Raw genomic sequence first — 17236 nt, forward strand, 5'->3', positions numbered from 1 at the left:
ATTTATCTGTGTATTTTCTTACCACTTTTCGATAGCAAATGGGAGACACGTTCAAGGCACGAGAAATTGCCAAAGCAGAGTATTGAGTCTGACTTTCATCAATAGGACAAACAAATTTTTTCTGCATTCACGTGTCAGTTATGCCTTCTGCATAAAAATACCACGTTTGTATTTTCAATACCCTCAGAGATAGATATTGTACAAGGAAAAAGTTAACATCATCCAAATTATTGATCTCTTTTTGTAAGTTTTTCGGAAATAATTATCTCTGTATTTTAATAGGTAATAAAAATCAGAAACATGTTCTGAGACCTGAATCCCTTGAAGGGACAGACGAAGAGGATCCCGTTACAGCCTTGGAGTGGGACCCACTGTCTACCGACTATCTTCTAGTGGTTAATTTGCATTCCGGAATTCGCCTCGTAGATTCTGAATCGCTTTCTTGCATAACCACATTTAGTCTTCCCAGTGCAGCAGCTTCTGTGCAGTGCTTAGCCTGGGTTCCCAGTGCTCCGGGGATGTTTGTAACTGGAGGTAAGCTAATGCCCATCCCGCAGAGTTTTAAATATGTGTGTGTATTCTATCACTGAATTTAGGAAATTGTCCTTTATAGGTTGACTTTGTGGAAAATTTATTAATAGCTCAATTATTATCCTTCATTGTAAATTGCTAGTGTACTTTTATTTATATTGTGTGTCATTGATGATAAATAAAATGAAATGAGAAATAAAAATGAAACTTAAGGTTCACTCTGCCAGGTTTCTGGAAATACCTTGGAATATATTATGTATGTGCACACATGTGAGCATGTCTGTGTATGTGCAAAAGACAAAGACAGTTCAATTTCAGGCATAGTAGGATGACAGTGAAGGTGCCGACCAGAAAAACAATGACCTGATCAGAGCTTTATTAGCCTCACTGTCTTAGTCCATTTTGTGTTGCTATAACTGAATGCCACAGAATATTCGGCTGTAACAGAACACCACAAGCTGAGTAATCTATAAACCACCAAAGGTTTATAGTAATCTAAACTATAAGCTAGATCAGTTTAAGGCTAAGCTAAGGAGGCTGGGGTGCCCAAGAGCATGACACAGGCATCTGGGGAGGAACTTCGTGCTGCTGAAAGCAAGAGAGGGCAAGAGCATGAAAGCAAGAGGAGAACTAGCTCGCTTTTATAACAAAGCCATTCTCACAATAAATAACCCACTCCTACACTGTCTATAGTAATCCATTCATAAGAGTAGAGCCCACATGACCTAATTGCCTCAGATTAGACCCTATCTCCTAACAATGTTGCATTGGGGATTAAGTTTATAACACAAGAATTTGTGGGAGGCATTCAAACTCTAGCACTCACTGATCCATGGGTTGAACGGATACTCCTTCATGGTTTCCTAGTCATGAGAGAATTAGCAAAGCTAAGTAGTGATGGGGGATAGGAAGATGGGGGAATTCAAGAATAATAATTAGAAACTAAATGACTCTCTGCTTTTACCATTTAATTGTGTTCACAGAGAGAGACCTCTGGAAAAACAGAATGTTCAGCTACCGTATAAATACTTCCCATATTTGCTTAGTGTAAAATAATAGACAAAGACTCTTTATCGTCTCAAAATTTTAAATTCTTGGCTTCTTTAACACTTAACATAATACTGATGCCACCCTGTATCTTTGGGTTCTGCATCCGTGAATTGAACCAACTGTGAATGATAAATGTTAGGGGAAAAAATTCCACAAAATTTCAAGAAGCAAAACCTGACTTTGCAGTGTGACAAGTACTACGTTGAATCCATGTGAATCATGTGATGTGTAGGCATTGGATAAGGTATAGCAAGTGATATGGCTTGACTGTGTCTCCACCAAAGATCTTATCTTGAATTGTCATTGCCATAATCCCCAACTGTCAAGGCCTGACCCAGGTGGAGCTAATTGGATCATGGGGGCCACAGTTTCCTCTATACTGTTCTCGTGATAATGAGTGAGTCTCACGAGATCTAATGGTTTTATAAGTGTCTGGCATTTCTCCTGTTTGCCCTCACTCCATTCCACTGCCCTGTGAAGAAGGTGCCTGCTTCTCCTTTGCCTTCCACCATGATTGTAAGTTTCCTGAGGCCTCCCCAGCCATGCAGAACTGTGAGTCAATTAAACCTCTTTCCTTTATAAATTACCCAGTCTTGGGTATTTCTTTATAGCAGTGTGAGAACAGACTAATACAGTAAATAATCTGGAAATGATGTAAAGTATACGAGAAAACATGCATAGGTTATATGCAAATATTATGCCATTTTATGTAAGAGACTTGAGCATTCATGGATTTTGTTATCCATGGGAGGTCCTGGAACCAATCTCCCATGGATAACAAGGGGCAACTGTACATGAAAGTAGATGGATTCTTAATTTATATATCTTAATTGCCTTTAACTTTTCAGGATATAATTAATAATAGGATGGAATTTTTTTTTTTTTAAGACAGTGTCTTGTTCTGTCACGCAGGCTGGAGTGCAGTGGTACAATCTTGGCTCACTGCAACCTCCACCTCTGGGTTCAAGTCATTCTCCTGCTTCAGCCTCCCAAGTAGCTGAGATTGCACTGTGGCACATGCCACCACACCTGGCTAGCTAATTTTTCTACTTTTAGTAGAGACGGAGTTTTACCATGTTGGCCAGGCTGGTCTCAAACTCCTAACCTCAAGTGATCCATCCGCCTCAGCCTCCCAAAGTGCTGGGATTACAGGCATGAACCATCATGCCCAGCCCAATAGGCATAGAAATTTTTAATGTCTATTATTACTATTACTGAAATATCCTTCACATATAAAATTCACCATTTTTAAAGCATGCAGTTCAGTGGTTTCTAGTATATTCACAAAGCTGTGCAATTATTACCACCGTCTAATTAAAAAACATGTCATTATTTCCCCAGCCAACCCTGTACTCATCAGCAGTTACTCTCCATTACTCCCTCGCCAAAGTCCCTGATACACACATGTGCAAACATAAACGGCTCATTACTTTCTGTCTCTGTGGCCTTGCTTCTTCTGGACATTTCATGTAAATGGAACCATTCAATCTGTTGCCTTTTGATTCTGGCTTCTTTCACTTAACGTAAAGTTTTCAAGGTTCATCCATGTTATAGCATGTATCAGTACTTCATTCCTTTTTATGGCTGAATAATATCTCATTATATGGATATGGCAGGTTTTGTTTATCCATTCGTCTGTTGATAGACATATATATTGTTTCCACTTTTTTGCTGTTATAGATAATGATGCTATGAACATGTATGTACACGTTTTGGTGTGGACTTTTGCTTATTATTCTGTTGAGTGTTTGTCAAGGAGAGGAATTGCTGAGCCATATAGTAATTCTATATTTAATCATTTGTGGAACTGCCAGACTCTTCTCCAAAGCAGTAATTAAGGTGGGAATTTTGGAAGAAAGGAGACTGTCTGATTGGTCTTCAGGTATATCTGACAGTCCTTAATGGCTGAAAGTGGACTGTGGAGCAGTTTATAAACACTTCAAAGGTAGAAGGATTGATTATTTAAGGTTAGAAATCGAGGGTTTTTGTGGCTGGCCGTTTCCTAGAACAAGTGTGTGTCAATAGGGTCTTTTTTTGTGGTTGAGTTATTATAATGATCTTTCTTGGAGGAAGCTGCCAAGACAGGCAGTTTCTAACCCTATAAAAGGTATTGGAGCAGAAAAGTAGTGACACATGCCAAAAATTTAAAGGTTAAATAGTATTTCAGCTGTTTGGTTGTACTACTGTATGGTATTGTTATTCAAAGGATGTCAATAATTAGTCCTAAAATATTTCCAGTTGAAATTTTGTTATGCTTTTATGTCTAGGCATTTTAGTTTCATACAAAATTTGTTAAAATATGCTTTTTCCCTGATCTGACTAGATTCTCAAGTGGGTGTTTTACGCATTTGGAATGTTTCAAGAACAACACCTATTGATAACCTTAAATTAAAGAAAACAGGATTTCACTGCTTACATGTACTTAATTCTCCTCCAAGAAAAAAGTGTAAGTAAAAATGTTATCAAAATTTTAATTTTTAAAAAATATTGTATTTTCTATAAATAAAATGATATAGTGGTATATCAAATACTATATGCCACTGAAAAGCAATTTTTTAAAAAAGGCTTTGATAATATATGTGCTCAAGGAACCATCAAAGCTACACAAGATCTAATATTACTAAATTGAAAATATTTAGAGTCAAGTTACATTTTTTAATGCTACTAAATAAGATATATTTAGATAATTTCAGATTATATGGAAAAGATGAATCAATGATATTGATGAAAATAAGTAGAAATATTAAGAGTGATAGGATTAAGTAGATAATCTGAACTGAATTTATGTTTTAAACATGGCCCGTTTAAAATCTGTACAGTTTATAACAAAAACAACCTAAATATTCAAATTATAGGATCTAGTATACATATTACATGTTTGAATACCAGTTGTCACTGGATTAGTAGTTAGTATTATGGATCTTCTGTATCTTCTTTATTTCTGTTTATATTTTCTGTGTCATTCATTGCCTCTGTAATTAAGAAAAAATAAAATACACTTAATTTATAAAAAGAAAACATCTGGAAATTTGGGGGAGGTTTAGAATTAGAACTTTTTTCAAATATCAGGGAAAAGTAATAGACTTCCAGTTACGTCTGTCACGATTGCTCTGTGTGGTTGGTAGCATTCCCGTTTTGTATAATATACCATAAAAAATATGGGGTAGGGAGTTCAGTGATGAAAAATTTACAGTGATTGTTTCCTTCTGACTCTATCTTTATAGTATACTAAGTAATTAACAATGGCTATTCAAAGTAATGTTATTTTGGTGTCTAATTGGTAGGCAACGGCAAGTAGTAGAAAATCTCTGTATTTGAACCTATACCCCTTGTACAAAATTGTGAAGTACCTAATAAATCTAGAGCCTGGAAGCTAGAGAGTCTAGAAATATTAGGACTAGAGAAGTAATATGCTGGATGCTGGCTCACTGTTTAGGGATCTTGCAATTTTTCTGTCATTGTTAGTTCCTTCGTTTAGAAACTTTGAACTGCCATGTCATGGAATGTCTGATATACCAGATTCTTTTCTTTCACGTTTTTTCCTTACTACAAAAGTAGCCCATGTCCATTAGACAAAGTCAGAAATATGAAGAATAACATACCAGTCTTGTCATTTTCGAGCAATTCTTTTCAGATTACCTCTTGTTTGACTTCTAGGTTTTTCCCTCAATTTTTTAATATAACAGAAAGTATGGAAAAAGAACAATTGTGAAAATGAAATTTTAAAAAGTAAACATACTGAATTCTGAAAAGCATGATTTACAAATAGATTGGTGCATAAAAGTTGTCTAACCCACCTATAATGTCAATTAATTAAAGTGTTAGAAAAACCAATGATGGATTATATTAATTTTTAACCAAAATATCAACAAAATTTAGTGAACCAAATTCATTGCTACCAAATGCCTCTTTCGTCATTTGTAGTTCATTCTAGTTTGGACTTTCTTTGATTCTCAGATTCTGAGAAATGAATGTTATCCAGAATAAATGAACTACGAAAAAGTGTATTGTATTTTAATTTTTAAAATACTGAGAAATATTTTCCATATTCCAGTGTATAATTTAATAGTAGATTGGTCTCATAATTTACTGTAGGGTCATTATTTTGGATTATGTTTACGAGAAAATATTTCCATTCACATTCTAAGGAAAAGCTTTTTGGAAAAAGACAAAGTATGGGATAAATAATATATAAAAATAAACACAGTGATATTTATGTAATTGAAAGTAGGAGAAATCCAAGTCTATGAACAGCAAAAAGAAAACACAAAACAAAAAAAACACCTAGGAAGAAGAAAGAAAATTGAGATGCCAATGCAGGTCAGATAGTGTTGTGATTCTTATTTTGTGCTAAATTAAAATGAACTATCCATAATCTCAAAAAATTATTTTCTCTGGCTTGGAAATTATTGGCAGAGAGTTACTTGTTTTAAAAGAAAAAATTATATGCATATATGTTTGTGTGTGTGGAAGGAGGGAATAAGTTATTATGGCAGGATTTTGAAAGAAGTTTATAATTCAGAAACAATCATGCTGCGCTTTAATTTATGGGGTGATAAGAAACCACATATTCACAACAGATTGTGATCCCTCAACACGCTAATTTTCGTCTCTTGGCTCCATCTGTACTTTAAAATAATATCCAATTTTGTGTTGTATTTTTTGGCAATCCCAAAGAAGTGCTCATGTGGTGGAAAATATGATCATTGCCTAAAGGGTTTACTGGTACAAATTCTGGAATTTTTTTTTTTTAATGAAGAATCTTTCTAAATTAAGTTCTGTGGTTTTATTCCATAAGAATGTTTTCTTTCCTTCTATTTTAGTTTCAGTCCAATCTCCAACCAAAAACCATTATACATCCTCAACAAGTGAAGCAGTTCCACCCCCGACTTTGACACAGAATCAAGCGTTTTCTCTTCCTCCTGGTCATGCAGTGTGTTGTTTCTTGGATGGTGGAGTTGGACTTTATGATATGGGAGCTAAGAAGTGGGATTTTCTTAGAGACTTGGTATGTATTTAGTCATTCCGTTATTATACATAACACTTTTTTGTGTAAACTCATGATCTTTACTTTTACCTGTATCTTAATATTATTTGAAATTATTTTTGTAAGTAATAATATATTAGAAATTTATTGTAGCTGGTTGAAACATTTTAGAAAATGCATAGAATGATGGATGATAGAACTACTAAAATAATTATTAACCACTATACTTTTAAAATCTTAATGTCTACTTATATTTTATGTACAATGGAAAATTACATAGCTGTAGTATATTTTGGAAGCAAAACAAGAATAGAATGTCCTTTCAAGAGAAAAGACAAGTTGATCTCTGCCAGTTACTCAAAGCCTTATTGTTCCCATTCGTTAATTGAGTAAGATTGGATTATGTTTTCTAAGATTTGTTTCTATTGTTGAATCGTTATGATACTTAAGTGATTCCATGAATTCTGTTTTTATGATAATTAAGCCCCTATATAAGATAAAAATACAACCTTCTCGAGATCCCACATTTTTGTCTGGTTGTGGTCGGTGGTACAGCCCCACTACCTAATATAGTATCTGCCACACAGCAAGACTATTAAATTTTGTTGAATAAATGAATGACGACATGCAATAATACATATTGTGTTGTAATTAATATTTGTCAAAAACCATCGTCTTTAATTTTCCCTACTTAAGAGTTTCTAAAAATGCCCCTATCTTTTTCCACTGGTTTGAAGTAGACTAATCTGGACATTTAAGAAACTTTTAAATGCTAATTATTTTCCTTTGATCTTAGAAAAGGAATCTAGAACTGTAATTGTCCTTATAACTGAAGGGAGAGAAAGAATCAGTAATATTGTATCTTTTCAAGACTTCTCATTTAATTTTATCCTCAAATGAAAAATTGATTTATAGCAAAAATATTTTTAAAATAATCTGTAGCTTAATTATTTTTAAATTTTCATTTTGTAGATATTCATTTGAGGATGATATAATTTTCTTTTCACTTTAACTTTTCTTTTAAACTGTTTTCTAGTGTGGTAAACTTTTTGTGTACTTCAAATTACCATTTATTTTCAAAAAAATTTATGAAAGGGAAGGGAGAGAAATGTAAGAATACACTTAAATCTATAACAAGTTATGTAAGCAGAAGAGAAGTCATGCAATCTAAATTCAATAAATTTTCTATGACACTTCATATTAAAGTATATTTTACTTAAAATCTGTTAATTTATAATTCTAATAAATGCTGAATACTAAATACTAAAAGCTGCTTGATTATAAATTATCTCAGTTGCTTTTCTCACTTTAAATTGTGTGCCAGTCAGGAGGCAGTCATTTTTTCCTTATAGTTTCAGTTTTCTTAACATAGACCCAAATTTGAAATTTCTTGAAGTGTTACCAGAAGAAACAACTCTGAACTGCTGTATGTATAAAGCATCTCCAAAGATTCCAGATTACATAGGATAAGAAATATATTATTAATATTTTTAAAAATCTTACATAATTTAAAAAATCTTATTAATAAACATTCCAAAAGGTGTACTTCCATGTGAATATTTGCTTCATTAAAATTAAGAAAAATGCCACAACATTTTCCTCTTCTTACCCACCTTCCTCTTGGTAAGAAGAAAACACAGAAGAAACATTTACAATTTCGTTTATGGGAATTTTCATATTTCAAAAAATAAAAAAATTAAGGCATAGCAGTGAAATAACATTTAAAACTGCATATAAGTCCCTGCCTTGATTATGTTCCTAACATTGGAAATGACCACGTGGAACAGGTGCAGCCAGGTGAACCAGTGACTCTAACAACATTTTTCCTTCTTGCTAACCCTTGAGATTTTTCTTTCCTTTACCTCCACCTAAAGGAGAAACTTTACAGTACTTTTGTAGTTTCCTAATGGTTGTGATTTGTGGTATTAATGGAAGTACAGAGTTTTAAGAACTTTCTTCTCTACCCTTATTCTATTAGTTGAGGACTAAAAAACCCTGTCTTTGTACTTCAACTCCGTCTCTAGATCCCAATGTTAGTTTCGTTTGCTTAAAGAAGAAATTTCTATTCCCATTCCCCAGCATTAGAATAGTTATAATTCTGGCTATTTATGTTGGTTTCTTAATGGATTTTCCCAAAGGCCCACAGTAGTTAAGCACTACTTTACTGATATATGTTTACATGCATCTGCATATACCACTTTATAGTTTTGTGGGTGTTTGGGATCCAAATCACTGTGTAATGGGAACAAGTATTCAGATTCCAAAGAATAGACTTAGAAAATTTTGGAACAAGGCTCATTAAAAATTGGACTTATGCCTGATTCTTTTGTTTCTGCTAAAATTATGAGGTGCTTTTGGAGCATTCGTATAAAAAAGGAATATTTGCATTAAATGACTTTTAGTTTGAGTTTCATCTTGGTCTTCTATTATAGTGCCCGATGACATATGGTAACTATTAAGTTAATTGCTTTATAGATTTCTAGCATAGCATTCTGTAAGTTTAATAAAAATAGAAAATATCTTTTGCACTGAATTGAAATTGAAAAGTGAGACTTCTGAACATCTTTGAGTTTAGTTGCTGATTTGAGGAACCATGGTTGACTAAAATCCAGGTCTGTACAAAATAATACAGTAATGGCACAGAGAAAATTCAGTCACCATAGTGATCCCAATTTTCTGTTTTTCTTGCCTGTATATTTTTGCATTAATATTTGGAAAGCCATACTACATGTGTCGATTTGGGTATACATTGTGGTTCGTCTATTAGTAATGTGAAGTTTTCTCAATAATTATGAGTCTTTATGCCGTATTCCTAGGGACATGTGGAAACTATCTTTGACTGCAAATTCAAGCCTGATGATCCGAATCTTTTAGCAACAGCTTCCTTTGATGGCACTATAAAAGTCTGGGATATAAATACATTAACAGCAGTGTACACATCCCCGGGGAATGAAGGTGTTATTTATTCCCTTTCTTGGGCTCCAGGTAAGAGATACTTTATTGAAATTGGGAATGCAGTGAAATGGCTTTTTAAAGTTTTATATTCATTTGAGTTACTTTCTTCCTCTTGATCTCATCTTGTTCTAAATGAACGTAGAGCAAATGAGTGTGAACGTATTTGTTGATTCTCTTTTTGCGAGGTTTAAGAAGAGTATCTGCAGAGGCACTTTGATTCCTGGTGTCCTCTATATAACAAGTCCTACAGAAAAACCACAGTAAATCAGGATTATCTTCACCCATCTAATATTAGTTGTATTTCTATGGCTACGCCTTTAAAAGTATAATACAATTTACATGATAGAAGTTTTCTGGAAAATTTTAATGTAAATCCTGTTTATGGTTATATATCAAGTAAGTTCACTTGTAACTGTGTAATTCTATATTAAGTCCACCTTTGAAATATTGAAGAACTTGTATGCCATAATAAGATCTTATCTCTGATCTTAGATGCCACCTTATACCTTGCTGTACATATAGAGGAGAGATGTCCTATGAAACCTCTGACATTGTCTCCCAAAACATTATTTTCCCACAACAAATAATTTCACACACCTAAATGAATTTTTCACTTTTAAAGTATATGTAATGGTTTACTTATTTGGCCTAATAGTAATATATTAATTTAGTAACTACATGCAATGTGGATATAGCTCATCCTTATTTTTAAAATTATTTCTTCATACACAAGGATTCTTAACTTTCAATATGTGGGCCTCCAAGGGTTTTATATTTCATCAGAGAGTTTGGGAATCTCTTAGAAATTTATGAATAATTTTTTTGTGTGTGTATATATGCCTATATCTGTCAAAGAGTATCATAGTACTCAGATTTTCAGAGTTTCATGATACAAGAAAGGTTGAGGACCACTGCTTTATGTATCCTTCATCTCCTACAATGAGGAGAATTATAGAAAAAGGTTTTACTTACAACTCTTAATGACAATGTTTGACCTTTAAGCAGAACATAACTGAGCCTGTTATCTTGATTATTGCAGTATGCACCTCCACGTGGGTTACCTTGGCTAGCAATATAGGAATTGCACCAGCCAGTGCAGTCACCTTGCACTAGAGCTCTTATTAGCTGAATACTCTTCATCCTACAAAAGTATTTATCTGAAACATAAAACATAAATAAAACTTGTGACTATAAAAACTATTGTTTCAAATCATAACACAGAAGATCTAATCTGACTTATAGCATTCTTTCGCTCTCTACATTGAGAATTTGCAGCAAGAAAGTACAAATGTTAGAAAATGGAAATTCTGTCATTTTCTGTTATGTGATTACTGGTGAATCATGACTTTGAGGTAAGTGGGGATGGTATTTAAAAGATACATGAAGGTTGACAAGGATGGAAATAGAGTAGGATATAGATAATTACGTAATTTCCTCTGTATCTTAGTGTAGATAGAAGACGAAAAGAAAAGAAAAGGAAATAAATTTTGAAACATATCCCCAATAATTTAAGAACCCCAAAAGAAGAGCAGAATAAAAATGTTAGAAATATGATGAGAACATTTTAGTGTGTGTAATCGTTTATCAGAAAGTAGTTTCTCCATATTTTTATTCCTAGATAGCAGATGACAGCCGCTCCTTTCTTCTGATGAGAAAACCTCTTCTTTCACTGTCTTGCAAAAGGCACTTATTTAAGTCCTTGACCATTCACTTAGCAGTAGTTTTATTTTCACAAATATTTTTTATTTCTTAAACACGGAAAGCAATGTTTATGTTTTTAGGGAGAAACTGTATTTTTCATGTGATCTGTTCATAGAAATACTTTCATAACCATTAAAATACTACTAATCATGGAAATATGAATACAGACTGAATATATGACAATATTGAGGAATTATTGTTAATCTCCATGAGAGTCCGGTCTTGGTCAATAAAGAAGTCCCTGTCTTTTAGACATGCGTACTGAAGTTTTTAAGAATGAAATAATATGATGTCAGAGATTTACTCCAAAGAACTTCAGCAGATGCTATAGACAGAACAAGATTGGCCATATTTTGATAATCGTTGAAGCTGTATAATGGATACATTAATTGTATTATTTTATCTGTATTTTATGCACTTAATAATTTCCAAAAAAATTAAAGAACTAGTTTGCAAATCTCAATTCTTACATTTTCACAAGTTATGTTTTTTAAAAAGAATTACATTTGTGGGAAACATTTAGTATAATGTCTAACAAATTGTTTCCTAAGGTGGTTTAAATTGTATTGCTGGGGGAACTTCCCGAAATGGTGCTTTTATTTGGAATGTTCAAAAGGGCAAAATTATACAACGATTTAATGAGGTAAGATTTATTTATTGCTACTGAACAATATAATGTTTTACACTATTTTGTGTTTTGTAAATATTTTTATTTCATAATATAATAACACTTAATATATCAGGTGGTATGTATGTTCTCTCAATTAGAAGAAGATCCTAAAGGATGCTCACATACTAAAATGAATTCTGAAAATTGTAGCTGAGTCACCTAAAGTTGCATTAGAGAGTCAAAGGAATTTGGGGTCATCCTCCACAAAATCTAGGCAAATACTAAATAATAGGAAGAAGACTAAACTCAGAGCAAGTCCCAAATTATAGTCCTGGTTCTGTTATTAATTAGCTCTTGACATAAGGAGAATCATTTTATTGCCCTAAACCTGTTTATTCACCTAAAAAATGATGAAGGTGGATTATATAGTTTCTTAGATTTCCTTCCAGTTTTCAAATTCTATTCTTCCATGAAGAGCCTTAAAACCTGCTCTCTTATATTTGTAGCATCACAGATTTTATTTCTCCTTTGGCTTGGAGTTACATTGTCATCCTATATTTTATGAGTTCCATTAATATTTGAAAAATACATGTAATCTGATTACAAAATATTAGGTATGAATCAGAAAAATGATCTAAGATTGTCTTGAAATTTCGTTTATTTTAGATGGTTACTGTTGAAGCTTATTAAATATATAATTTCTTTGAAAATTGCTTCTATATTTGGGATTTTAAAAACATCTATACAAAGAGTATTATCCCTTTGAAGATGCTCCTTAATAGTCTTGCTCCTCCACTACTTGTTGTAGTGCAGCAAATGCAGAGTTTTTAGGAAAACTTTATGGACCACTGTGAGCAATTTTGCCCTCAAAAAAGGAAACTTTGACAAAGGATTATAAAAGTTACATCTTTCCCTTTCTCTACATACAACACAATACCCTTTCAGTTTAACAATGCCCCAATCTGCCATCTTCCCTCCCATCACCAAAACAACAATTTATCCCATAATAAATAGTGGGTTATAAGAAGAGATGAGCCTAAAAATGAAACTTATAGCCTAGATTAAAGAATTGTGTATCTTTACTTATTAGATCTGTTGATTTCTTCTTATGGCATCTTGGCAACTTGGAATCTCATGTATCTTCCCACTAATACCTAAACACTTCCAGCCTGATTCTGGAAACCCAGCATTTTAGTATCAAGGACATGTCTTTTATTTCTTTATATCTTTCCCAGCATTCACTAGCATAGTTAAGACCACTATTGAAATTGTTTAAATCCTATGTCATGAATAAGGGAAAAATTAATAATGCCAGCGTTAATTAACTAAGCTACACGTGTTCCACGAAAAGAATTACGGGGTAGTAGAGAGTCATAAATGCAATTTTCATGGGAATAAATGAAGCTGACAGAAGGCCTCCACCTCATAAAATGAATGAATAAAGGGACTAGTCCCATTTTTAAATCTGCCGGCATAAACCTACCCTCCTTGATCCCCAAAGAGGCACAACCAGCGAACTGGAGATTGCTTTAAGAAGTTAAAGCTGTATTTACACAGCAACCTTAAGATGCAAGACAAAAAGTCACCTTAGTTTCCCCTTAATGGAAGCCACAATTTAAGTACTATATAAAGTAGAAATGTTTTAATTAAAATTTAGAAATGGGTTGATTACAACTTTTATTTACCGATCACACAGTTGATGAATAACACTCTCATGTGTAATATATTCCTTCTAGTTTTAAAAATTCTTATAATTCCAGCTATAACTATATCCCCTGGCCCTTCCTCAGTCCTAGAAAGCAGAAAATCAAGCAAATATAAAGTGATTTATTATAGGAATAATGTTAAATCTATTCTGATTTCTTTATAAAATGGAACAACTTTGGAACTTAGAGAAACAACCAATAATAACTGCTTACAACATTTCTTATACTGAGGTTGAAGTAGCACTGTGTTTGGAAGCAGACAGATAACTGTTTTCATCACCATACTGGTATTCATGGGAAAAAGCATTAAGCAGAGCTTAAATCTACAGATCACTTAAGGAGGATATTTTGACTCTTTACCTTGTATCCAACAGAAGGAAATGGAGCCACCTGATTTATGTCTTAAAACAACAGATTGATATCTTAAAACTTTTAAATTGTGACAGCTTTAGACATTTTTAAAGTATATATTCATGTTTTTGCTCTTGACAGTAATGCCTCTGTTAGTGTCATCTAAAGCACATTCCTAATAGAAAAGTAATACTTAGAAGAAGTAAATATATAAGAGAAAAAAAGGGGTGAATTATTTCTTATTGATAGGTATTTTACATTTTTTGAAGCATGGAACAAATGGAATATTCTGTATTGCCTGGAGTCATAAAGATTCTAAAAGAATAGCAACCTGCAGCAGTGATGGTTTCTGGTAAGTACTATGTATGATACATGATAGGAAATTACACTGTTCCCATTTGATCATTCCAATTGTTTATCAGTGATATTTCATTTGTACAGCTCTACCAACTCTCAGAAGCATTATTTTTAAGCCCATATAGGCACATATTATATTACTGTAATGTATCATCAATAAATAACAATGCAAAGGTATTTAAAATATGTTTAATGAGCCATTCATTGCTTTCTCAATGAAAATACTACTTGAATTATTATGAAAATACTCATTTTTTTGCCTCAAAGAAATTTTAAGGACTTTTCACATAGTCTTAGTAATTATCATCACATCACATCACAAAATTTGTTTAATAAGCCATTCATTGCATTCTCAGTGAAAATACTACTTGAATTGTTATGAAAATACTCATTTATTTGCCTCAAATAAACTTTAAGGACTTTTCACTTAGTAATTATCACGATGAGGTCACAGTAGTATTTCAGTTTTACAGGTGATTCAGCAGATATAAAGTGCTGTAGAAACTTGTTTGCAGTTTTGTAGATGCTGTTATTTATAAAGGGATAAAAAGCCTTTGCAAGGAGAAATAAGGTCATGCATGTGAGAAATGTCTTTTGTTAGGAAATAACTTCACTGACCCTGTGTTTTAGAAGTATGTGCTTTCTTAAGTTCCAGAAATAAGTAAGTTTCCAAATAAAAGTATGTAAGCAAAAAATGGCTGGTTTAAAAAACTTTTTAAAATCAGATGCTCCTCCCCTGTAGCTATCTATGGATAAAGTCATCTTTGATAGGTGGATACATGGTATAGACACTCATGGTTCTTGAGAATACAGAAGTTGTTAGGTTTTGCTAAATCCACTCCAGTCTTCTCTTCCTTACCTTTTAATTTCAGTAGAAAAGACAGTAGTTACGGAAACCAAAGATCCTTACTGGGAAGTTAAAATTTTCAGAAACAACAATATTAGTGATTTTTTTTTTCCTTGAAAGAAACTATGTGCTAATTGATAGATACCAAAATACAAAAGACGTGAGTTTTTTGATTAAGTGATACAAAATTAGTTTGACCATGTATTTCAGGGCATTATTTGTTTGACAGATACCACATTCAATGACTAAACACCTGTAAGCATAACTCACCATCACTCCCCAGTAACCTCAAAAGTGTTGGTGGGCCTAATAACATTTAAGACACTCTTTTCCATATACTTCTAAAACTTCATAACACATTAATTAGTACATGCTTTTTTCCTAGTGGAATCAATAGCTTTTGCATAGTGGTAATAATAGAGCAGGGTAGTAGAGCTTTTATTTTTGCAGTTAAATTACATAGAATCCTTTTCTGATAGCAGAGGGTAGGGAATCATCTCTGAAATGTAGTTATATTACTGAGAGTATGCAATGAAAAGTTATAACTTAATGTCTTGGTCTTGGTGCAATGGTACATAAAACCAGCTTTATAAATAGTTGTTTTAAATACTATAAATTTTGAACTACCTCATTTTGAAGCTAAAAATCTAACATATATATTAGTTATATCATTATGTTTTAAAATGTGTTAGACTATGTTTTCCTCAATTTAAAAAAATTCTATAAGAACAAGGGTGTTTGTTGTTTTTCCATGGCTCAGGCTGGAGTGCAGTGGCGCAATCCCAGCTCACTGCAGCCTTCACCTCCTGGGTTCAAGTGATTCTCCTGCCTCAGCCTCCTGGAAGCTGAGACCACAGGTGTGCATCACCACACCTGGCCACCGTTTTTGTATTTTTTGGTAGAGATGGGGTTTCACCATGTTGGCCAGGCTGGTCTTTTTTTTTTTTTTTTTTTTTGAGACGGAGTCTCGCTCTGTCACCCAGGCTGGAGTGCAGTGGCCGGATCTCAGCTCACTGCAAGCTCTGCCTCCCGGGTTCACGCCATTCTCCTGCCTCAGCCTCCCAAGTAGCTGGGACTACAGGCGCCCGCCACCACACCCGGCTAGTTTTCTGTATTTTTTTTTAGTAGAGACGGGGTTTCACCGTGTCGGCCAGGATGGTCTCGATCTCCTGACCTCGTGATCCGCCCGTCTCGGCCTCCCAAAGTGCTGGGATTACAGGCTTGAGCCACCGCGCCCGGCCCAGGCTGGTCTTAAACTCCTGACCTCAAGTGATCCACCTGCCTCGACCACCCAAAGTGCAGGGATTATAGGCATGAGCCACCGTGCCTGGCCAAGAAAATACTTTTTAAATAAAAATTTATTACTTTATATTAATTGTAGGTTACCATAATTAATATTAAGAGATGCAAATATACTCGTAATTGGTAATATTTATACAATACTGTCAAATGTTCCTTGTGCTTTGTAGACAAAATCTCTGTCCTGGAATATTTCTATTTGAAATTTACAATTCTGACTTTGTTTCCTTGAATAATGTATTAGAATGTTGTTTTTCTATTAACACGTTATAATTAATTCTAGTATTATTCGAACAATTGATGGTAAAGTGCTACACAAATATAAACATCCGGCTGCAGTGTTTGGTTGTGATTGGAGCCAAAACAATAAGTAAGTGGTTTTTTCTGAAATAAATAATAACTGCATTTTGGAAACTTTAAATAACCATAAAGTTTAGTGCTATTTCCAAAGGTAATATTTATCACTCTATTTATACAATATCCCCTTTGCCTGGCAAATGAGAAACAGCCTTGTAATTGTTCATTTGTTTTAGTTATTTTTATTCCATGAAGTTTTTACACAATTTACAAACACTGATTTCTTACTCTCAAAAAAACTTTCTTTTTTTTTTTTTTTTTTGAGACAGAGTCTAGCTCTGTCGCCCAGGCTGGAGTGCAGTGGCCAGATCTCAGCTCACTGCAAGCTCCGCCTCCTGGATTCACGCCATTCTCCTGCCTCAGCCTCCCGAGTAGCAAAAAAACTTTCTAACACATAGGAAAAAAAATAATGCTAACTAATGAAAAATGGAAATGAGTCCATTGCATGTATGGCTTCTGTCATAGAAATGTGGCCCTTTTTTTAA

General features: G+C 33.6%; 1 protein-coding gene across 3 annotated transcripts in view; it reads left to right on the top strand.

Moving 5' to 3' along the window:
* WDR17 (WD repeat domain 17) overlaps positions 1 to 17236 on the top strand; it is a 118480-nt gene that overhangs the window by 60723 nt on the left and 40521 nt on the right. For 2 of the 3 annotated variants that reach the window (XM_025385889.1, XM_025385887.1), the window contains exons 5-11: positions 283 to 534; positions 3905 to 4027; positions 6405 to 6589; positions 9385 to 9553; positions 11776 to 11867; positions 14161 to 14243; positions 16678 to 16764. In XM_025385889.1, coding sequence (XP_025241674.1) covers positions 283 to 534; positions 3905 to 4027; positions 6405 to 6589; positions 9385 to 9553; positions 11776 to 11867; positions 14161 to 14243; positions 16678 to 16764 — 991 coding nt within the window. Of the gene's footprint in view, positions 1 to 282; positions 535 to 2061; positions 2134 to 3904; positions 4028 to 6404; positions 6590 to 9384; positions 9554 to 11775; positions 11868 to 14160; positions 14244 to 16677; positions 16765 to 17236 lie in introns of all 3 variants that reach the window. The other variant, XM_025385888.1, reaches the window with a different exon arrangement.

The sequence above is a fragment of the Theropithecus gelada genome, chromosome 5 (assembly GCF_003255815.1).
Source record: "Theropithecus gelada isolate Dixy chromosome 5, Tgel_1.0, whole genome shotgun sequence".
NCBI classification, from domain to species: domain Eukaryota; kingdom Metazoa; phylum Chordata; class Mammalia; order Primates; family Cercopithecidae; genus Theropithecus; species Theropithecus gelada.